This window comes from Equus przewalskii, chromosome 1 (genome assembly GCF_037783145.1).
Source record: "Equus przewalskii isolate Varuska chromosome 1, EquPr2, whole genome shotgun sequence".
Classification (NCBI taxonomy): domain Eukaryota; kingdom Metazoa; phylum Chordata; class Mammalia; order Perissodactyla; family Equidae; genus Equus; species Equus przewalskii.
Window position 1 is genome coordinate 167,562,850 of NC_091831.1, and position 17,907 is coordinate 167,580,756.

At 34.2% G+C, this 17,907-nt stretch overlaps 1 protein-coding gene across 2 annotated transcripts in view; it reads left to right on the top strand.

The window, feature by feature from the left end:
• The window catches only part of SCFD1 (sec1 family domain containing 1), a 100,170-nt gene that overhangs the window by 69,707 nt on the left and 12,556 nt on the right, over positions 1-17,907 (top strand). Inside the window, exons 18-23 of one of the 2 annotated variants that reach the window (XR_011530552.1) lie at positions 1,524-1,586; positions 3,321-3,396; positions 10,338-10,391; positions 11,416-12,749; positions 15,414-15,447; positions 16,237-16,302. Coding sequence is in view for 1 of the 2 variants with exons in the window: in XM_070587470.1 (XP_070443571.1) it covers positions 1,524-1,586; positions 3,321-3,396; positions 10,338-10,391; positions 12,697-12,749; positions 15,414-15,447; positions 16,237-16,302 (346 nt within the window). In the remaining variant the exon portion in view is untranslated. The remainder of the gene's footprint in view (positions 1-1,523; positions 1,587-3,320; positions 3,397-10,337; positions 10,392-11,415; positions 12,750-15,413; positions 15,448-16,236; positions 16,303-17,907) is intronic. The other variant, XM_070587470.1, reaches the window with a different exon arrangement.

Genomic DNA, 17,907 nt, shown 5'->3' on the forward strand with positions numbered 1-17,907 from the left:
AAAAAAAAGATTCTACCATTAAACATTAGTGTATATCCTTTTATATGCATATTGCATATTTTTTTAACTGGGAAATCATTATTATAGATACAGTTTTGTGTTATAAATACTAGGTTTTTTGTATTATAGATACTAGTTTGTATTATAGATACTTGTTTTCCAGTAACTTTTATCACACCGGTTTTTCATTGTCTTAAATAGTCTCCAATGATAGTATTTAGTGTTTGCATAATATTCAGCCATATAAATGAACTATTAATTGTTTGATCCTTCTTTATTATTTAGATATACTACTTTCTGTGAAAAATTTTGTTAAAGGCATACATTTCAGTCTACTCTCGAAACAGTTTCTTACATCCCCCTTTCTGAATGAGATTGTGGTTTTTCTGTTTGGGATTTGTCTAATGGTATTATCAGCAGATTTTGTCATTGAAATAGAATATCTTTAGCATTTCAACTACCTCATCTTAGTGATTCCCATTCTTTTTTTACTCTCATAAGGTTTTCTTGTATTTAGGTAGACTTTTTTTTCTTATCATTTACAAAAGCATTTGAAATAAGAATCGTTATAAAAGAACGTTGATTCACATAAAAACATTTATGGTATGCTATTAAAATGTTAGAGAATACTATGTACAATATGATGCTAATTTTGTTTTTAAACTGTATATGGTATATATGCATGTGTCCAAAGATTAGAAAAATATATACCATAATCCTAACAGTGATTATCTCAAAGTATTAGGCTTCTTCTGGGAGCATTCTGTTTTCTGGATTCTCTACGGTGAACATATTCCCAGAAGGAAAATATTTTCAAAAACACATCTAAGTGCCATCTTTTTGCCCAGCCGTCAAGAATTCTATGGTTTGGTTAAAGAGAATATGGACATTTAGAAAGATTTGAAAATAAATGGCTATATGCAATTAAGTATGAAAGTGTGTGTTATAGATAACTAAAAGGAAGAATCACTGAGTAGGAGCGTTAGAATAGTGTTAATGAAGAAATTGGTTTTGAGCCAAGTCTTAAAAGGAAATCTACAGTTTTTATTGGAGAAGGCAGTGAGTTTATACCCCCAAAGGGCAGCATGAGCAAAGGCATGTGTCTGGGAACAAAGGAGTATGGAATCTGGAGACTCATAGAGACTCAACTTATCAGTACATGATTGTTCTTTTAAGGCAGCAAGTCTCTCTTTCATGCTAATGATCAGATATAAAAAAAATGAAAAGAAGAAAAACTGTGAAGTTTGGACAAATAATGCTTTTGTGTGTTTTAAAGAATCTCAGTGTTTCGGTACTATTTGTACTGTTCTTGGACATTATTTTACGTGGTTACAAATTATATAATCACTGTTTATTTAATTGTACTGAAACATTGAATTGTATTAGTTGAAAAATTATTTCTTTTCAGAAAATATCTGCATAGTAAAAGTTATAGTCAATAGATATTTTAATGACATGATACTGAATGTTAGTTCTAATAATCAGCTTTTAAATATAACTTTCTTATTTATTTTATTTTATAGGGCTTTTGCTAAGATGGCCTCAGCTCCTGCCAGCTATGGCAATACTACCACTAAATCAATGGGGTAAATATTTTTAATAATTCTGATTGAATAAGTCTGGTACTCTAGACCATGTTTCATGCCTTAAGAACAAATGTGTGACACTTTGCGGAATGTTTTCACTGTAATAAATGTCAACATGCCTTTGGCTTCCTTAGTTTAAATTCTCATTTTAAAATGTAAGTTAGTATATTTTACATGGTGTGGTTTTGTATACTTCCTCATTCTTAAAGCATTGTTTTTCATTTTCGGAAGATACATGAAAGTTAAAGCTATTTTTATATCAATGTTGATGACTAATATAGACTTGAAGCTAGATGCTCAAGACGTAGCTTCAGGACAGACCTAGGTGTACTGCTAACTGATAGGGAGGAATTCCCCAGGGCTAGGTATGACTTCTGACTCCAGAGAATCCTAGAGTGTGATTTTCAAAGGAACTGAACAAGATAATTCTAACTACTCTTTTCCATACCATACTAGTTTCAAAATTCTAGCTTATTTTTTAGAGCTTAGAACAAAAGCATGAAGCCCAGGGGAAAACAGGTTTATCCTAGCCCCACCCCAAGCTGCTAGTTTTACTGAAACAATCTCCAAAAAACAAAAACATTTGGGCCTAAGGCAGGACCTTGTAAGTGCCTGGCAAGATGAATCCAGATGGCCCCACCTTCAGACAGTGCTGTGCAGGTTAGCCCGCTCCCTCAGAGTTACCTGGGGCCAGGGAATTGCCTCAGAACTATCCATTCCAACAGAGATTACTTTCTCTTGTTTCTGTTAAAGAAAGGATTCCCGTCTTGTCCATCTCTTCATTTCAGAGGGGAGTGAGGACAGGATAGGGAAAAGGAAAATATTTTTGGAAAATTACTCTCATGTATTTAATAAAATAGACTCTCCAGTTTCATGTCTTAAAATATTGAATATTAAAAGTGTGTTAGATTTCTTATGGATTTTGTAGTTGAGGATTTTAATAAAACATGTTGTAAGAAAATCTTGGAGGATTTGAAGGCTGTGCCTAGTCTTCTGATAGCACAATGCAGGACTGCCATTCTGTCGCACATAGCATCCTTTGATTCCATGTGAGAGCCTATGTGAACCACAAATATAAACCCATTATGGCAAGTCATTTCTTGGTGTTATATTTGTTGTTAAAAATTCAGACAATAAACATTCTTCAGAGGTGAGGTAGAATTCACTAGGTGTGTTGTACTTCACATTTTTGTGTGATACGTTTTATGTACGGTGAGGAGAGAGTACACAGTGCAGCACTGGAACTGGCTGCTGTGCTGTGGAGAACATAGGAACTTTTGGCCTACTCATCATACTTATGGGCTTATACATTTTCAATATGTTAGTATATTTTGAACTCCTCAAGCAAATTATCTAAATTACTATCTTTAATTTTATTGTTTTAGCATTAAGGCAATCAGAAAAGCAAGGAATTCTCTTCAAATTATAATTTGCCTAAAAACTATAGCTAAGGCTAATTAATTAAAATGTTTATTTTGAGAGCAGCTCTTTATTTTTACATTTTATTAATAATTATTGACTAGCCAGAATATTTTATTACTCTTTTATTTTTAAATAAAATTGCAGCTGTGATCTCCATGGAAGCAGAAATTCTCAAGTCACTTGTGTTTAATGAAAACACAGGTGTTAGGCATAGTTAGCATCAGCATGTGGTGTGTAATCAGACAAACAGTTTATCTGTAACAATAGGAGAGAGACTTTATACTTAGTGTGATCCTTTTCTTTCACCCCTAGTCTTTTATCACGAGTCATGAATACAGGATCACAATTTGTGATGGAAGGAGTGAAGAACCTGGTATTGAAACAGCAAGTAAGTACGCTTGTTAGAAAACATGCCAGTAACTTTGGAACATAAATGTTGACAGATTGATTCCTCAGCTAGAGCAACTTCTAGATGTATTCAAGTTATAAATATGAGGAATAAAATCAAGGGGTCCTTTACTGGTATATTTAAGGATATGAGAGTATTTTTACATGTATAGTTCAGAGCTCTGTAATTTTATGCTTTTTTTTAATTTGCATATTGGACTTTATTGAAATTTTGATTTTCCTTTAACTTCTTTACAGGTTTGTGAAAGTACATTAATTGAAGAAAATGAATTTAACCTGTTTAAAATAATGAACTGTTATATAAATGCATATCATTTGTTTTAACGTATATTGGGGATATTAATAAGCTAACAATATTAATAGTCTAAAAGCCTGTGTAAAGTAGAATAAATAAAATATTTTAAGTAGGATTTATATTTTGGGGTAATGAAACTGTAGCTTGATTTCACACTTCATTGTGGAATAATGAGTCTTAGTTTTACACATAGAACATTTTTTAATGATTGTTGTTTTTCTGTGTTCTAGTATATAGATAGCTTGCTTCAGAGAGTCATCATTAATTGATTTGGTTTCTTTTCAAACAAGATTTGTTTATTTCTTTTTGTTATGGAAATTTTCAAATATACATTAGTGTATCAAACTCTCCTGAACCGTTCACCAACTTCAGTACTCAACCACCTGCCCTTCTTGTTTCATCTTCCCCACTTATATCTTTTATTTTATTTATTTTTACTGGGATATTTTAAGGCAAATATGAAACATAGTATTTCACACATAAATGCTTCAATTTGTAATGAGAAGGATTTAAAGGCCAAATTAAGACGAGATGGAGTTAATTATCAGTCATTTAGATCTGAATATTAAATGTTTACTTGTTTGCAGAAAAAAACTAGATCTTGTCTTTCTCTGAACTACCCCACACTCTTCACCTTTCTTATAATGTTTACCTGTGATATTTTGTGTTGACATTCTTTATGTTTTACTTCTTGATGGTAAGTTCCTTGAGAACAAGAAATTTTTCCCCTATCTTTGAATTTTCCATAGCACTTTGCATAAAGTAGGTATTCAATTCTTTATTTGAATAAGTGAGTAACATTTTATTATAAAAACCATGAAGTGTTAATAAAGAACAGTGAAAAATTTTAATTTGCTTTATTTAATTAAAAGGCTGATTACTTCCTAACTTTCCTGCAGATCATTCCAGATTGCATTATTTCTTAAGGGCTTGGGAACACTTTTTAGCTTCATCATTCCTCTTAAGAATTATTTTCAATCCTTCTCAATCTACCTTTGAGAATCTACCTTCTTAACATGTCACTGTTAGAAGGAAATCCCAATAGTAAGATTTCCTAAACAAAGTATTCCTTATCACAAATAACTGATAGTGTTGAGAAATTAGAGACTTTAATCTTTGGAATAATTATATTTACTTTTTGAACTTAGTGCTACCTTAGAGTCACATGATATGTGTCCCCTAATAATGCCTATAAGTGTCTAAACTGATGGACTTCAATATTTTATTGTGCTCACTCAAAAGTTTATTTTATTTAAAGTTCATAAAATATAAAAACAAATTATCTTCTGTGACCTCAAATCCTTTTCTTTTCCTTAACATTGCAAATAACATACTGATTTGATATAGGTAGTTTCTGACTTGGGGTAAAAGTTGAAATGATTGGTGGTTACCTCTCTCTATATGACATTTCTGACACCACTGCTGGAAAAAGCCATGCCTTTTTTTTTTTTTTTTTTTGAGGATGATTAGCCCTGAGCTAACATCTGCTGCCAATCCTCCTCTTTTTGCTGAGGAAGACTGGCCCTGAGCTAACATCCATGCCCATATTCCTCCACTTTATATGTGGGACGCCTACCACAGTATGGCATGCCAAGCAGTGCCATGTCCGCACCCAGAATGTGAACCGGCAAACCTCAGACTGCCGAAGCGGGACGTGCGCATTTAACCGCTGCGCCACTGGGCCGGCCCTGCCGTGCCTTTTTTTTTTAAAGTGGATGTTAATTAGACTTTAGGTTCAGAATTAGAGGAAACATTTATTGATTTGGGGAAGAGTGGTTCATTTTATATTGTAAAGTAAAAATAAAAGTCACATTACTAAACAGGAATTCCAATATGATCTTTCTTTGTTATTAAAAAAAAGAAAATATAGAGCATACTGAAGGATATACACCTAGGCTTTAAATGTTAGTTTTTTCTGGGTGAGTTTTCATCTCTGATTACTTCCAAATGATAAACTACTTGAATTGAATTATGGAATCAAAAGGGTGAACATTTCTAATTGTTCTTAATAAATATTACTGAACTGCCCTCCAGAAAAGTTGTACCAATATGCAGCAATTTATAGTGCCTGTTTCTCTACATCCTTCCTGGACATGTGTGTGTAATCTTTGTCAGTTTAATACTTCAAAAAGAATCTCTAGTTTTAGAAATGTTTGAACTCATAGAAGTCCATCTTAAAAGTTACATTGTCCTAATGTTCTAAATTTAGAGGGACTGCTGTGGAAGATCTGGGGCAGGCTGGGAGCTGAGAGCAGAGCAGAGACTACTAGAGATGACTTGTTTCACACTTAGAAAACTCTGAGTAATTTTATGCGTCTTAAATCTTTAAATATTGTTTTGGATTTTTTTATCTGAATAAACATTTTACACTATAAATAAATTAGGAAAAACAGGATGTCTTGTCCAGTTTTCTGTGTCACTTATAAGAACTTTTTATACTTTGTTTCTTGGGCAGCATAAGTTTTACACATCCCAGGTATCAGCTGTCACACAAAACCATTTGAATGATATTCACGGATTTGGAATATATTTGTGTGAGGGTAACTGTCCAAGCATGTGATGATGAAAGATGTGGTACAAGGCTGCATAATTTAAGTCTTCTATTTCAGTTCCTTTGGCTTATTTGCTAAAATAATCCCTCTTAAAAATGAATTAACAGCAAATAAATTGTAAGCAGTGGAAGTCAACAGATTAAAAAAGACTTAAAAGATATACCTAACTGTGATGTATGGCCCTTATTAAGATTATGATTTGAACAAGAAAACTGTAAAAAATAAATTTATAGAACTTAAAATTTTTGATATTGGCTGGATATTGAGCTGTATTAAGAAATTATTGTTAATAATTTTAGGTGTGGTAATAGTGTTAAATTTTTTTGTTAAGACTTCTTAAATTTTAGAGATATATACTGAAATATTTATTGCTAAAATGATTTAATATTGGGGACTTATTTTAAAACAACCTAGGGGAGTGGGGAGTAGGTGAGAGAATAGACAAAATAAGAATTTGCCGTGAGTTGATAATTGAAGCTGAGTGATGGAACATTGGATGTGTTTTATTGGGTCCATGTAATCCTGTTTCTTGATTTTTTGCCATTAATATGCTATGATTTTGGAAAAAATACCACTTTAGGTATGTTATCATTTCCTCATCGATATGGATTTTGGATTCACTCTGTTGATCCCTTTCTGATTTATAATTTTAAATTTTTAGAAATAGATGATCCATCTTATTCCCCCTCCTCCTGTCTGCTTTACTGACAACTTTCTACCACTTCTATCCTTGATGCATCCCTCATTCCCAGTGTGTTTCCAGTATCTGCAAATTCCGTCTTATTCTTTACTTGGCTAATTCTGTCTTTAAGATAAGCATTCTCTTCAAGGAGGTCCACATACTTCTTTTCATTCTCCAAGGCTTTGATAATCAGGACAGCAGCAACTCTTGTCCTAGCCTCACAGCTGACTCCAGCCTCAGAGTCTCACCCCAAGCCCAAGGCTGCAGGGGGGGAGTTGGAAATAGTCACCACAGACCAGATGGCGATATAGGGCAACAAGTGGCCAATTATAGGAGAACTAGAGGGGAAAATTTTTTTAACTGTTTTGGGTATAGGGCTGTATTACTTTTCTTGGACTGTTTTTCTAATTTCTGTCCATATTTTTTCAATTTTGTTTTTAAGCAATTACACCATCAGACATACACAGAGATTTCAAAAACACTGTTTTTATTTAAACTTTTCTAGTGATTAAAATTGTAAAATATGACTATGGTTTTATATAAAACCAGTTAGGGTTTTTAGAAATTGATTTCTCACTGTATTTTTTTCTCCAGGTAAAATTCTAGTTCATACAGTTGAAATTTGAAGATCTTGGAAACAGTGGTCCTTAATTTAGGATATTGATGTGTGTGGGGCTCTGTCTTTCAATCTCTATCATTGAGGCTTTCTGCTAATAAAAATTTAGTTACTAATCTATACAGTAATGTTTTTCATTTTATTTCTAAAACAGCAGTTTCCAAAAGCAGTGAAAAATATGCTTGGGAATTTTTTAAAGGATTAATGGGTTTTCCATTTGATTAAATTTCATTTATACCCCTTTTATTGAGGTACACAAATTTTTTGTGTTACTAAAGATATGTAAAGTAACAGACTATTTGTTGAGCGAAGAAAATTGTATGGTTTTCTCTGTTGGCTGCCACAGTTCAGCTTTTTCATTCAGTAAAAGTGATTAATCATGTATATAAATTATTAATATAAAACTGATTTTTATAAATTATTAACTCAAGGGGCCAGCCCCATGGCCAAGTGGTTAAGGTTATGTGTGCTCTGCTTCAGCAGCCCAGGGTCACGGGTTCAGATCCTGGGTGCAGACCTACTTCATTCATTGGCCATGCTGTGGAAGCATCCCACATAGAAAGTAGAGGAAGACTGGCACAGATGTTAGCTCAGGGCTAATCTCCCTCACCAAAAAAAAAAAATTTAAAAATATATAAAAGTGATTAACTGAATTTAAGCCTTCATTTAGACAAACAATGGAGCCTAGGTAGAGAATTAGTTGGTGACAGAGAGATCTCAGATTGTTTCCTGAAGTACTCTTCCTTATGCCTTTAAAGACATTGTGTATTTCCTTTATCATTCTCGACACTGGACGTTTTCCTTAATCTGCGACAGTGTGTGAACATCTTACAGTGCAGCAGTGGTAGATGCTTCTTCTGGTGTTACCTGGTTGTAAAGACCAGATGAAAACGAAGAGTGGTCTCTGGGCTCTTAAACTTTTGAGCTATTCTCCTAGAAAGAAATTTTTCTTTTGTTATTTAATGACCTATTTACTGGCAGGCTTGTTTTCAGATAGCAGATATTCAGATATAGCAGAGCTATAAAATCTAAAATTTAATTGTACCTTTTAGTAAAATCTCATTTTTATACTAAATGAAGATTTATCATAAGATATTGATTCAAATTTCCAATTATTTTCACAAATATAATAAAAGTAATATGACACTTAGGGCTTTACCATTATATAAAATCTTTTCTGAATTTTTCTCCATTGCACAGATCCAATAGTACAATTTAGGGAGCTAAACAGAGAGTTAAATAAATGTAAATAGAGAAATGAGTATAATTATAGTAAAACCTTGCAATTTATAATGTTCCTTTGCTCCAGAATTTTTAAATTATTTCTTCCTGTTATGTGCAAAGTACTTCATCATCTTTTGTTAGTGTTATTTGGAACAAATATACAAGTGTAGTTTTTTCTTTTGGATAAAGCATTTTTATACATTTAAATCTTCACCGAATTATTCTTTAGAGAAAGTTATGGTTTAGACTTATTCTTACATGAACAAACTCAATTTTATTTGAAGTAAAACTTTAAAGGTAAAATATAAGCTACCTTATTTTTTTTTAATTCTAAGGAGTGGAATTCAGGAAGTCCATTCAGTCAGCTGGAGCACTTGGTGCTGTGTTTATATTAAGAAGTTCTTGGCCAACAAAAGTATCAGAGAATAATGAAATAGCTTTAATTTACTTGCCTAAGATCATTTTAAAGAGTTTTTACTTGTCAATCTAGAGAAAGAAAAAAGAAATGTATATTTTCTGTTTGAGCAAAGCAGCATTTTCCTTAGTGATAGTCCATTTTAGTAAAAATAAAATGTTTTATGACCTAAGGAAAGTAAAACTCCTTGTAAAATAGTAATATGTTATTTACAGTTATTTGAATAGTCAGATTTAATGTTGCCTTTGTTGTATGAAGTCTCTAAGATACAAAAACTATTCTTTGCAGGACATCCTGCACAGTTCACAAAGGAAATAATCAGTTCAAAGTGGGCAGAATACCATCCAGCAGGACTTCACTTTGAATAGGCATAATAGTCACTTGGTAAATTTTCTGTACTCCGTATGTTATATTCAAAATAATGATAAAAATGGTCAGATTGAAATGTAACAATAGTATTTCTTATCCCAAGGCATGTAAGCCTGTCAAGAGGCAATCTTCTGCCAACATCAGTATTATACATTTCATGTTCAAAGTGTCATTTGTTCTGTAAAAAGACAATGCAGTATGTCATAGAAAATTTGTAATTTACCCCAAGCAAAGTAAAAATGGTCAATAAAGTTGTGTGTATATCCATTTCCCCATTTTTCAAAGAGCACAAGTATCTTTTCTGCTAGAAGAATATACAGTAGAAATGAAAGAACTCCGTTAGGTCATTTAATCTCATACATTTTCGCAAACTTTACTCTGTTTAGAGTAACTCTTACAGTCTGCAAAAAGGAAATGAAAACAAAATAACAGTGGGGTTCTTATTTGATCAAAGCAAAACTTTGCAGTTACTAGTATTAAAAAGCAAATATCCACCAAAGTAAAAAGCCCAAACATGTATTTGTACTAAAACCTGGAAACACCTACAGATCAAAAGGAGCTTTTGATTTAGAATTCTATTCTTCCTATGGAAACCAGGGCCCAGGCTGTGTGCACCCATGGCGCCGTTCACAGTGCTTAACCTTAGAGTGCGCTTAATTGAGAGGCGAGCATCCTTCACTGCACAGTGATTAGGTGGTCTTGTTACTAAAGAAGAATTCTGGCTTGTGATTCTTCTAATATTTAACAAAATACTAATCTCTTCCACAGAATCTACCTGTTACTCGTATTTTAGACAATCTCATGGAGATGAAGTCAAATCCTGTGAGTATCAGATGACATTGTAATTGTAAATTCTTGAACGTCTCAAACTTACTATAGGAAAGGTGATAAAATCTGGATTTCTTGTGGGCTTAATCACAGCAGACTACGTGAGAGAAAGAAAAAAGTCCATGCTCTCAAAGAACCTTTTTTAGCCATTACCACAGATAATGGCAATTGATTTTCTTAGCAGCTACAACCATTCTAGCCAGCTCTCGTCCAAATTAAATGTAGATTATATCTTGTATGTGTAATGAAATGTGAAATATATCCTAAGGAGCAAGTCTCTGTAGGTGGAAAAGAACGAGTGCACATCAGTTGGTGTGCTGTACAGAGTACCAGACCAATTTAATTTTATGAAAATTAAATTAGGAGAGGAGTGCATAGTGAAATTTTCAAGTGCATGTGTTCAGATGGCTCTAAATTCTTTTGGGCTGAAAAAGTAATTTGAGAGAGAGAAATTGTTGGATGAATGGACAAGTGGGTAAATATTGTTAGCATTTACTTAAGGAATGGGTTTCCAAGCTATCTGTTTACAATTCAAGAAAGGAATAAAATCATCACAATCTGTTTCATAAAAAAGCCCATCCTATTCCTGTGGCAACTGGAGGGTGGTTATCATCACCAGAGTCTGAAATCAAGAAAGGCAGCATGATCCTACCCACATCAAAACCGTAGTTTGGGTTGATCTGGATCACTATAGACTTGGCATCAAGGTTTAGGATACAGGCTAAGAAAGAGAATGAGAACAGAACCTTCAGATTAATGTGTTATTTTTGTAATTATTAAAACATGATTACAACAACATTAAAGGAAATTAACAAAAACAAGTTTTAAAATCTGCCCATGTGAAAACAAAGATACAGAGTAATAAAACAGCCCCAAAAGGGGCAACTACAATTACGAGAGGAACGAGAGAATTGTCTGTAATGATAAGCTGAAAACGATTGGATTCTTCCGTTCGGGAATCGATAGACAGAAAGTGGTTTACAATGTAGTAATAGTGGACTTTGTTACTGTGTTCTAGAGTATGTGAAGAAGGAGCTCTTCCTGAAAAGCCTGAGAGAAGTACACATTTATGACTAATTATCTTAGAGAATACTATTTCATAATAGGGAGTAAATTTCTAGAAGATATTATCCCAAACAATAATAAAGATTAACAATAGAAATAAATGCAAAATTTTAGACAGATGCCAAATCCCCAAGGGGTTAAGGAAGTTTAGAATATTTTGTTACTGTCCCTAATCTTGAAGTTGAGATGATGAATAATGATAATTGCTAACACTTTTTACATACTTCTTATGTGCCAGGAAACATTCAAAACATTTTTCACATATTATCTCATGTAATCCTCGTTAGACCCTTCTAAGAAAAATACTAATTTGAGGAAATTGTGGCACAGTGAGGTTGCTCAACTTGCCCAAGGACACGCAGCTAATAAATGACAGAACTGGGCAAGCCACAGTTTTCACCACTGTGCTGTATTGATTAGGGCAAGACCCATGCCCTTCATGGAACACAGAAGGTTAGAGTTTAAGGAAACATTAGAAGTAATTTTAATAATGGAGGAGAGGAAACCAAGAGATGTTAAGTGACTTTTCCCAAGTCACACTATTTTTAGTAGCAGAATTGGAACCAAAATCTGCTACTCCTGTGTTCTTGCCTACTGCTCAATCCAACATATACATGCCTTCCACAGCATCCTGTCAGTCACAGACACGCTATATACAGTTTATGCACAGTGGTATCTAAAATTGCTTTGTAATTCAAAATTCTGAAGTATATATAACTCCAAAGGTTTCAAATAAGAGAGATTGTGAACCTGTATTAGTTATTCTGTATATTCAATAAAATCATGGACATATAAGGATAATATAATGAAATTCTAAAAACAAAAATATATAGGTACATTACTTTATAAAACAGATTTATTTTTGAGAAGCAGTATAGTAATTAAAGCTTGGGTATTGAAACTAGACTACCTGGGTTTAAATCCTGGAGTTCTCATACTTACTTGTCATGTGACTTTAGGAAAGTTAGATAACCTCTCTGTACCCCAACTTGCCCATCTGAAAAATAGGGATAACAATAACAGCCACCTCATAAATGTTATAGGGATTAAATGAGTAATTTCATCTAAAGCACTTAGAATAATGTTTAATATGTAGTAAGTGCTCAGTAAACGGTGGTGGTGGTTACACCTTCTACCAAATTAATAGAGTCATTGAAATAAAATACTCTAAGCCAAACTGTGACTTTCTAAAGAGAAATTCCATAGTCATGGCAAAGTTCTATTTTTTTAATAGGAAACTGATGACTATAGATATTTTGATCCAAAAATGCTGCGGGGCAATGACAGGTAAGCAGCTCTTGTCTTATATAATTTGTTGTAGATTTCCCCACTCCCGCCAAGAGTGGAAATAATTTAGTTGCTTTTTTGTTATAAATCAATAATTGCTTATTAATAAAAATTGCAACTATGTAGAAAACTGGTAAGTAAACAGTATGTGTAATCTCATTACACTGGTAATTGTACTTAACACTGGTAGTTGAGACAGGGGAGGGGAATTTGGATAAGGTGTATGTTTTTATTTATTTATTTTTTTAAGATTTTATTTTTTCTTTTTCTCCCCAAAGTCCCTGGTACATAGTTGTGTTTTTTTAGTTGTGGGTCCTTCTAGTTGTGGCATGTGGGATGCTGCCTCAGCATGGCTTGATGAGTGGTGCCATGTCCGCGCCCAGGATCTGAACCAGCAAAACCCTGGGGCCGCCAAAGCGGAGTGCAGGAACTTAACCACTTGGCCACGGCGCCGGCCCCAGGTGTATGTTTTTAAATGAATATTCTTATTGGATCAAATGAAAAGATGGGAGCTTTATGTTGGCTACCAGTTGCTTTGTTGGTTTTGTTTTCTGTTTAACTGGTCCCTAAAATCCAAGCCCCTGGGAACCGTTGCTATAAATACTCCTTTACGGCAGTGAAACATTCTACAGATAATTTCTATATTTGATGACAAACATCGTGTGGTAATATGTTTATTTACTTTATTATGGATATTATTTTTCAAGATTTAATTCATAGTGTATGAAAAATAGCCTACAAGATACAGAGAAAGAATAGGCAGAACTGGGAGGGAGAAAGCCTTCTTGGAATGATTGTGTGTAGCATCAAAACGTGGGTGAAGCTGGTTTCTTCCCTAGACCTTATGTTTGGGATCTTCAGAACTTTGTGTTTGCTTTCTCCAAGCGTTCACATCTTTGTAGGTAGTCAGAACAGATCATCTAGTCACTTCATAGTTGACTATTAGATTGTTTTGTTAACTCAAAAGGTTATTCTCATTTCTGAACTTACCAGAAATACTGCTGAAGTTGCAAAGGAAGCTGCTGAGAGCAGCTGCAGCTGGCAAGAGAGAATTTGACAAAGAATAAATTATAGAAGAGCGAGAATGAGGAGTGACAACTAAGGGGTATTGGGCTTCTTTGGGGAGTGATAAAAATGTTCTGAAATTAGACAGTGCTGATGGTTGCACAGCTCTGTAAATACACTAAAACCACTGATGATACACTTTAAAGGGGGGTTTACAGCTCTTTTCCTGTCTGGATATTCTGCAGCTTACGTTTTTACCTTCTTTGTGTTTACATATGGCTAACAAGTAGATATATTTTGCTCCTTAGAAATTTTCCGAGGCATTCTTTTAATCACACCTGTAGTTTATGCATGATAATGAGTAGGAATATTAGCATTGATAACACAGAGAAGGTCAGAGTTTCATTTTTAATAGACTCAACCTTTTCCTGAGCTATCTCATCACAATTAGATCTGGGTTATTAATAACTAGCAATACTGTGCTACTTAAGTCTCGCCTCTCCTCACCCCAGGTCTACTCTCAAAGGAACTTAAAGCACTCTAGTTGGAAGTTAAACACTAATGCGGCGTTTCAGTCAGGTGGGCTTCTGGCCCCTCTGAGGAATATTCAGACAGGCCATAGAAGTGAGGAAAGGATGATAGAACTGTGGAATCAGCCTCTGAACAATTAGGAGAGGTTATAATACCTGTCTGCTCTTGGCTGAGGTTTTCAAAAATTGCTTGTGAGGAAAACCTAAGTTGTCTTTGTACAGCCTATTTTAGCACTCAAATATATAAATGACTTATAAAAGCTTGAAAAGCATTTCATTAAAAGAGTTCTTGGACACCAAGAAGTATTTTTAAAATATGTTATAAATATATAAATATGTAGTTAATATGTATGTGATATTAATATGTAATATCTGTAAGTGTAAAAAAAAGCTACAGCCAGGGGCTGGCCCCGTGGCCGAGTGGTTAAGTTCGCGCTCTCCGCTGCAGGCGGCCCAGTGTTTCCTTGGTTCGAGTCCTGGGCGCGGACATGGCACTGCTCGTCGGACCACGCTGAGGCAGGGTCCCACATGCCACAACTAGAAGAACCCACAACGAAGAATACACAACTATGTACCGGGGGGCTTTGGGGAGAAAAAGGAAAAAATAAAATCTTTAAAAAAAAAAAAAAAGCTACAGCCGAATGCAGATTCCTTTTCCCATCCCCCTTTTCTTCCCTAAATTGTTGATATGCTCCCCATATATGTGTTTACGTAGTTTTTTCACAAATGTAGATACCCACAAACTATAATATGTTGAGCATGGTAAAAATTTCACATAATTTACCACTAAAGTTTATATATGTTATCAACTCATCTTATACCCAGATTTCCAGTCCTTGTGGGAGTTGCTGCTCAGTCGTTCTTTCTCCCTCTCAGTCTTCTCTAGAATTTTATTTTAAAGTGAACAGGTTTGCCCATTCCCTTTTAGACACTGAAACATGTAGCTCTTCTAGCTTTTTCCTCTGTATCCCAATTCACTACCTGGCTTAGGAGGGTGACGGACCAAGAATTGTAAATACACATCTAATAGAGAGAGAGAGAGAGAGAGAGTGTGTGTGTGTTTCCCATGCCTTTTTTTTCCATAAGAAAAGTCTTGGGTGAAGTTTTTTATGATTTTTCTTTGTTACAGCTCAGTTCCAAGGAACAAAAATCCATTCCAAGAGGTAAGTTCAGTATAAAAATTCTCTGCCCCTAAAAAGGGAAGTTGAAAAGGTGGCCAGGCAGTCTTGAAGAGTAGCTTTGTCCTGAACGTGACTTTAGTATAATTACTGCATGGCAATCTTGATATATTCATTTCTGTGCACCTAAAATTCTTGAAAAGAAAAAATTCTTAGCAACTGTATTTTCCTGATTTATAAAGCTGCCTATGCTTAGAATAGGTTAAGCTTAAAAATAACTGACACAAAATTAAGTAATTCACAAAAAAAGTCTTTAAGATTGCAGTGAAAGTATTGTGTATGAAACTTTTTTCTAAAATGAGATTCCAAACCTTTGTGAAGATATTGACTACATTTTCATTTGAAATACAAAAAAGCTTCTCAATAAAATTACGTTAAAGAGCATGTACTAGAAATTATATAAATGCTAAGTTTTCTCTTTTTCCTACCTGCAATAAATAACCTCAAATTCAAAAATGCTTTTGGATTTGTTTGCTATTACTTGACTGAAGAATGAAGTTTACTTTCATCTAAATTGTTTCTGAAAAATCTCTACTTCATTTTACCACTCAACAGACATTAGAAATTTATAAATTTGTAGACTTTTTAGAAACAAATTTCGTTATAGTTGAAGTAGCATCAGAAGCTCAGGTTGTGACCTTTTGCTGGCTAGTATTTTCTTACCTATGTTATGGAATAGACCCCAGATTAAAAACCATGTTGCTTGAAAGTTAAAATACTATTTTAACTATTTCTTTCAACTTACCTACATTTTTTTTCTGTTTGCATTTTTAGGCAATTGTTTTTGTGGTAGGAGGAGGCAACTACATTGAATATCAAAATCTTGTTGACTATATAAAGGTACATTTTGATCTCGTTATTCTTTTATCATTTGCTGTTTCATAGTTGTTCTGTGTCTTTAGAATCCTAGCTTTCTCTTGTGACTCTTCTGTTCTTACATAACTCCTTTTCCAGAGGTAAAATCCTGCAAATAGGGAAAAATGCCCATATGTTCATTGTTTTCCTATTCCTATCACATTTATTTCTGGCCTAAAATTATACTTGAACTGGAAAATAGTGTATCTTATTGATGTAACTAACGTACTTCGCAGCTGTATATCTTAATTTGACTTTAAATGTTTAGAGACTTCAAGTAAGCTCCTTTTCCAAAAAAGAATTCCTTGGTGAAATGACTTACTGACCCATTTGCCTGAATAATAAGCACTTTTCTCCCATCCTGTGTACTTAAATCAGCAATATACTTCTAACAAACTTAGAATGTCTGCTTTGTCAGCAAACAGGAGCTTTAGAGGTGGAGTGCTGTTCAGAGCTGTCAGCAGCAGGGAGTGACAGACAGCTCAGCAAAAGGATATGAAGGAAAGGGTGTTTAAAATATAGGGGCAAAAGAATTGGCGATCCTTAGAATGACATTTTGTAATCTCTATTTATCCACTTAACATTAAGTAATGCTCATTCCTTGTGTCCTGTGTTATGTAAGGCTTTAATATAAAGGTAGAGGTTTGGGTACGGCAGAAGGAAAAAAACAGGCAGAAGAGCTTCAAAACTACCAGACACAACTTTCGGGATCGTCTCTCAGTTGCACAGGACATGCTTCATCTTCAGATTGTGAACCACTGAGATCTAGGTAAGATACCTTGGTCTCAGGGGAGCATCCATCTTGTACTAGGAGGGTGTTTTTATACCCCTCCCTGGTCATGTAGCTAGAATCAGGCTGTGTGACCAGGTTTAAAAGCAGAAACCAAGAAAACGTAACTGCAAACCGTCAGTCTGTACAATTTCTATAAACAATGTTGACAGGCTAGTACAGGTTGTCCCCTGGTCTATCTGTGACCCTTGGACAGGGCTGTATTAATCACTAGTTGGTATGTTACATTCAGGTTTGGCCAACAATCAACAACATGACTGGTTCCAGGTGTTCCCAGGAATAAACACAGGATTGCAATAGACCAGCTGAAATTAATCCCATATTTATACATTCCACACACCGCCATCCTTGTTAAGCTTAATTACACTTGTCAGCATTCTTTCTGCATCTTTTTTTTTTTTTTACATTTATAGAACAGAAAAACAAGAAGGATAAACACCAAAATACTAATCATTTGTATAGCATAGTTACTTCAGTGCAGGTATAACTTTAAAGAAACATGGCAGTTTACCAAATATTACAGTGCAAACTTGTTTTTAATCATGCGCAAGCTTGACTCTTACTCTTTCTACCACAGAAATTTCACAGAATTTTAATTTTGTGAAATGTATTAATAAATTGATTCAATGTGACAACTAATTGATTATTAACTAAATCTAGTTCTTTCTCTGATCAATCACTTTCATCAGAAGAACATCAGGGCTATCAGTGGTAGGTATGTAAACCCACCAAGTTATACTTTACTTGGTTTCAATTTACAAAGTATTTTTTTTACCTTGATTATTACCCTCCACCCACAA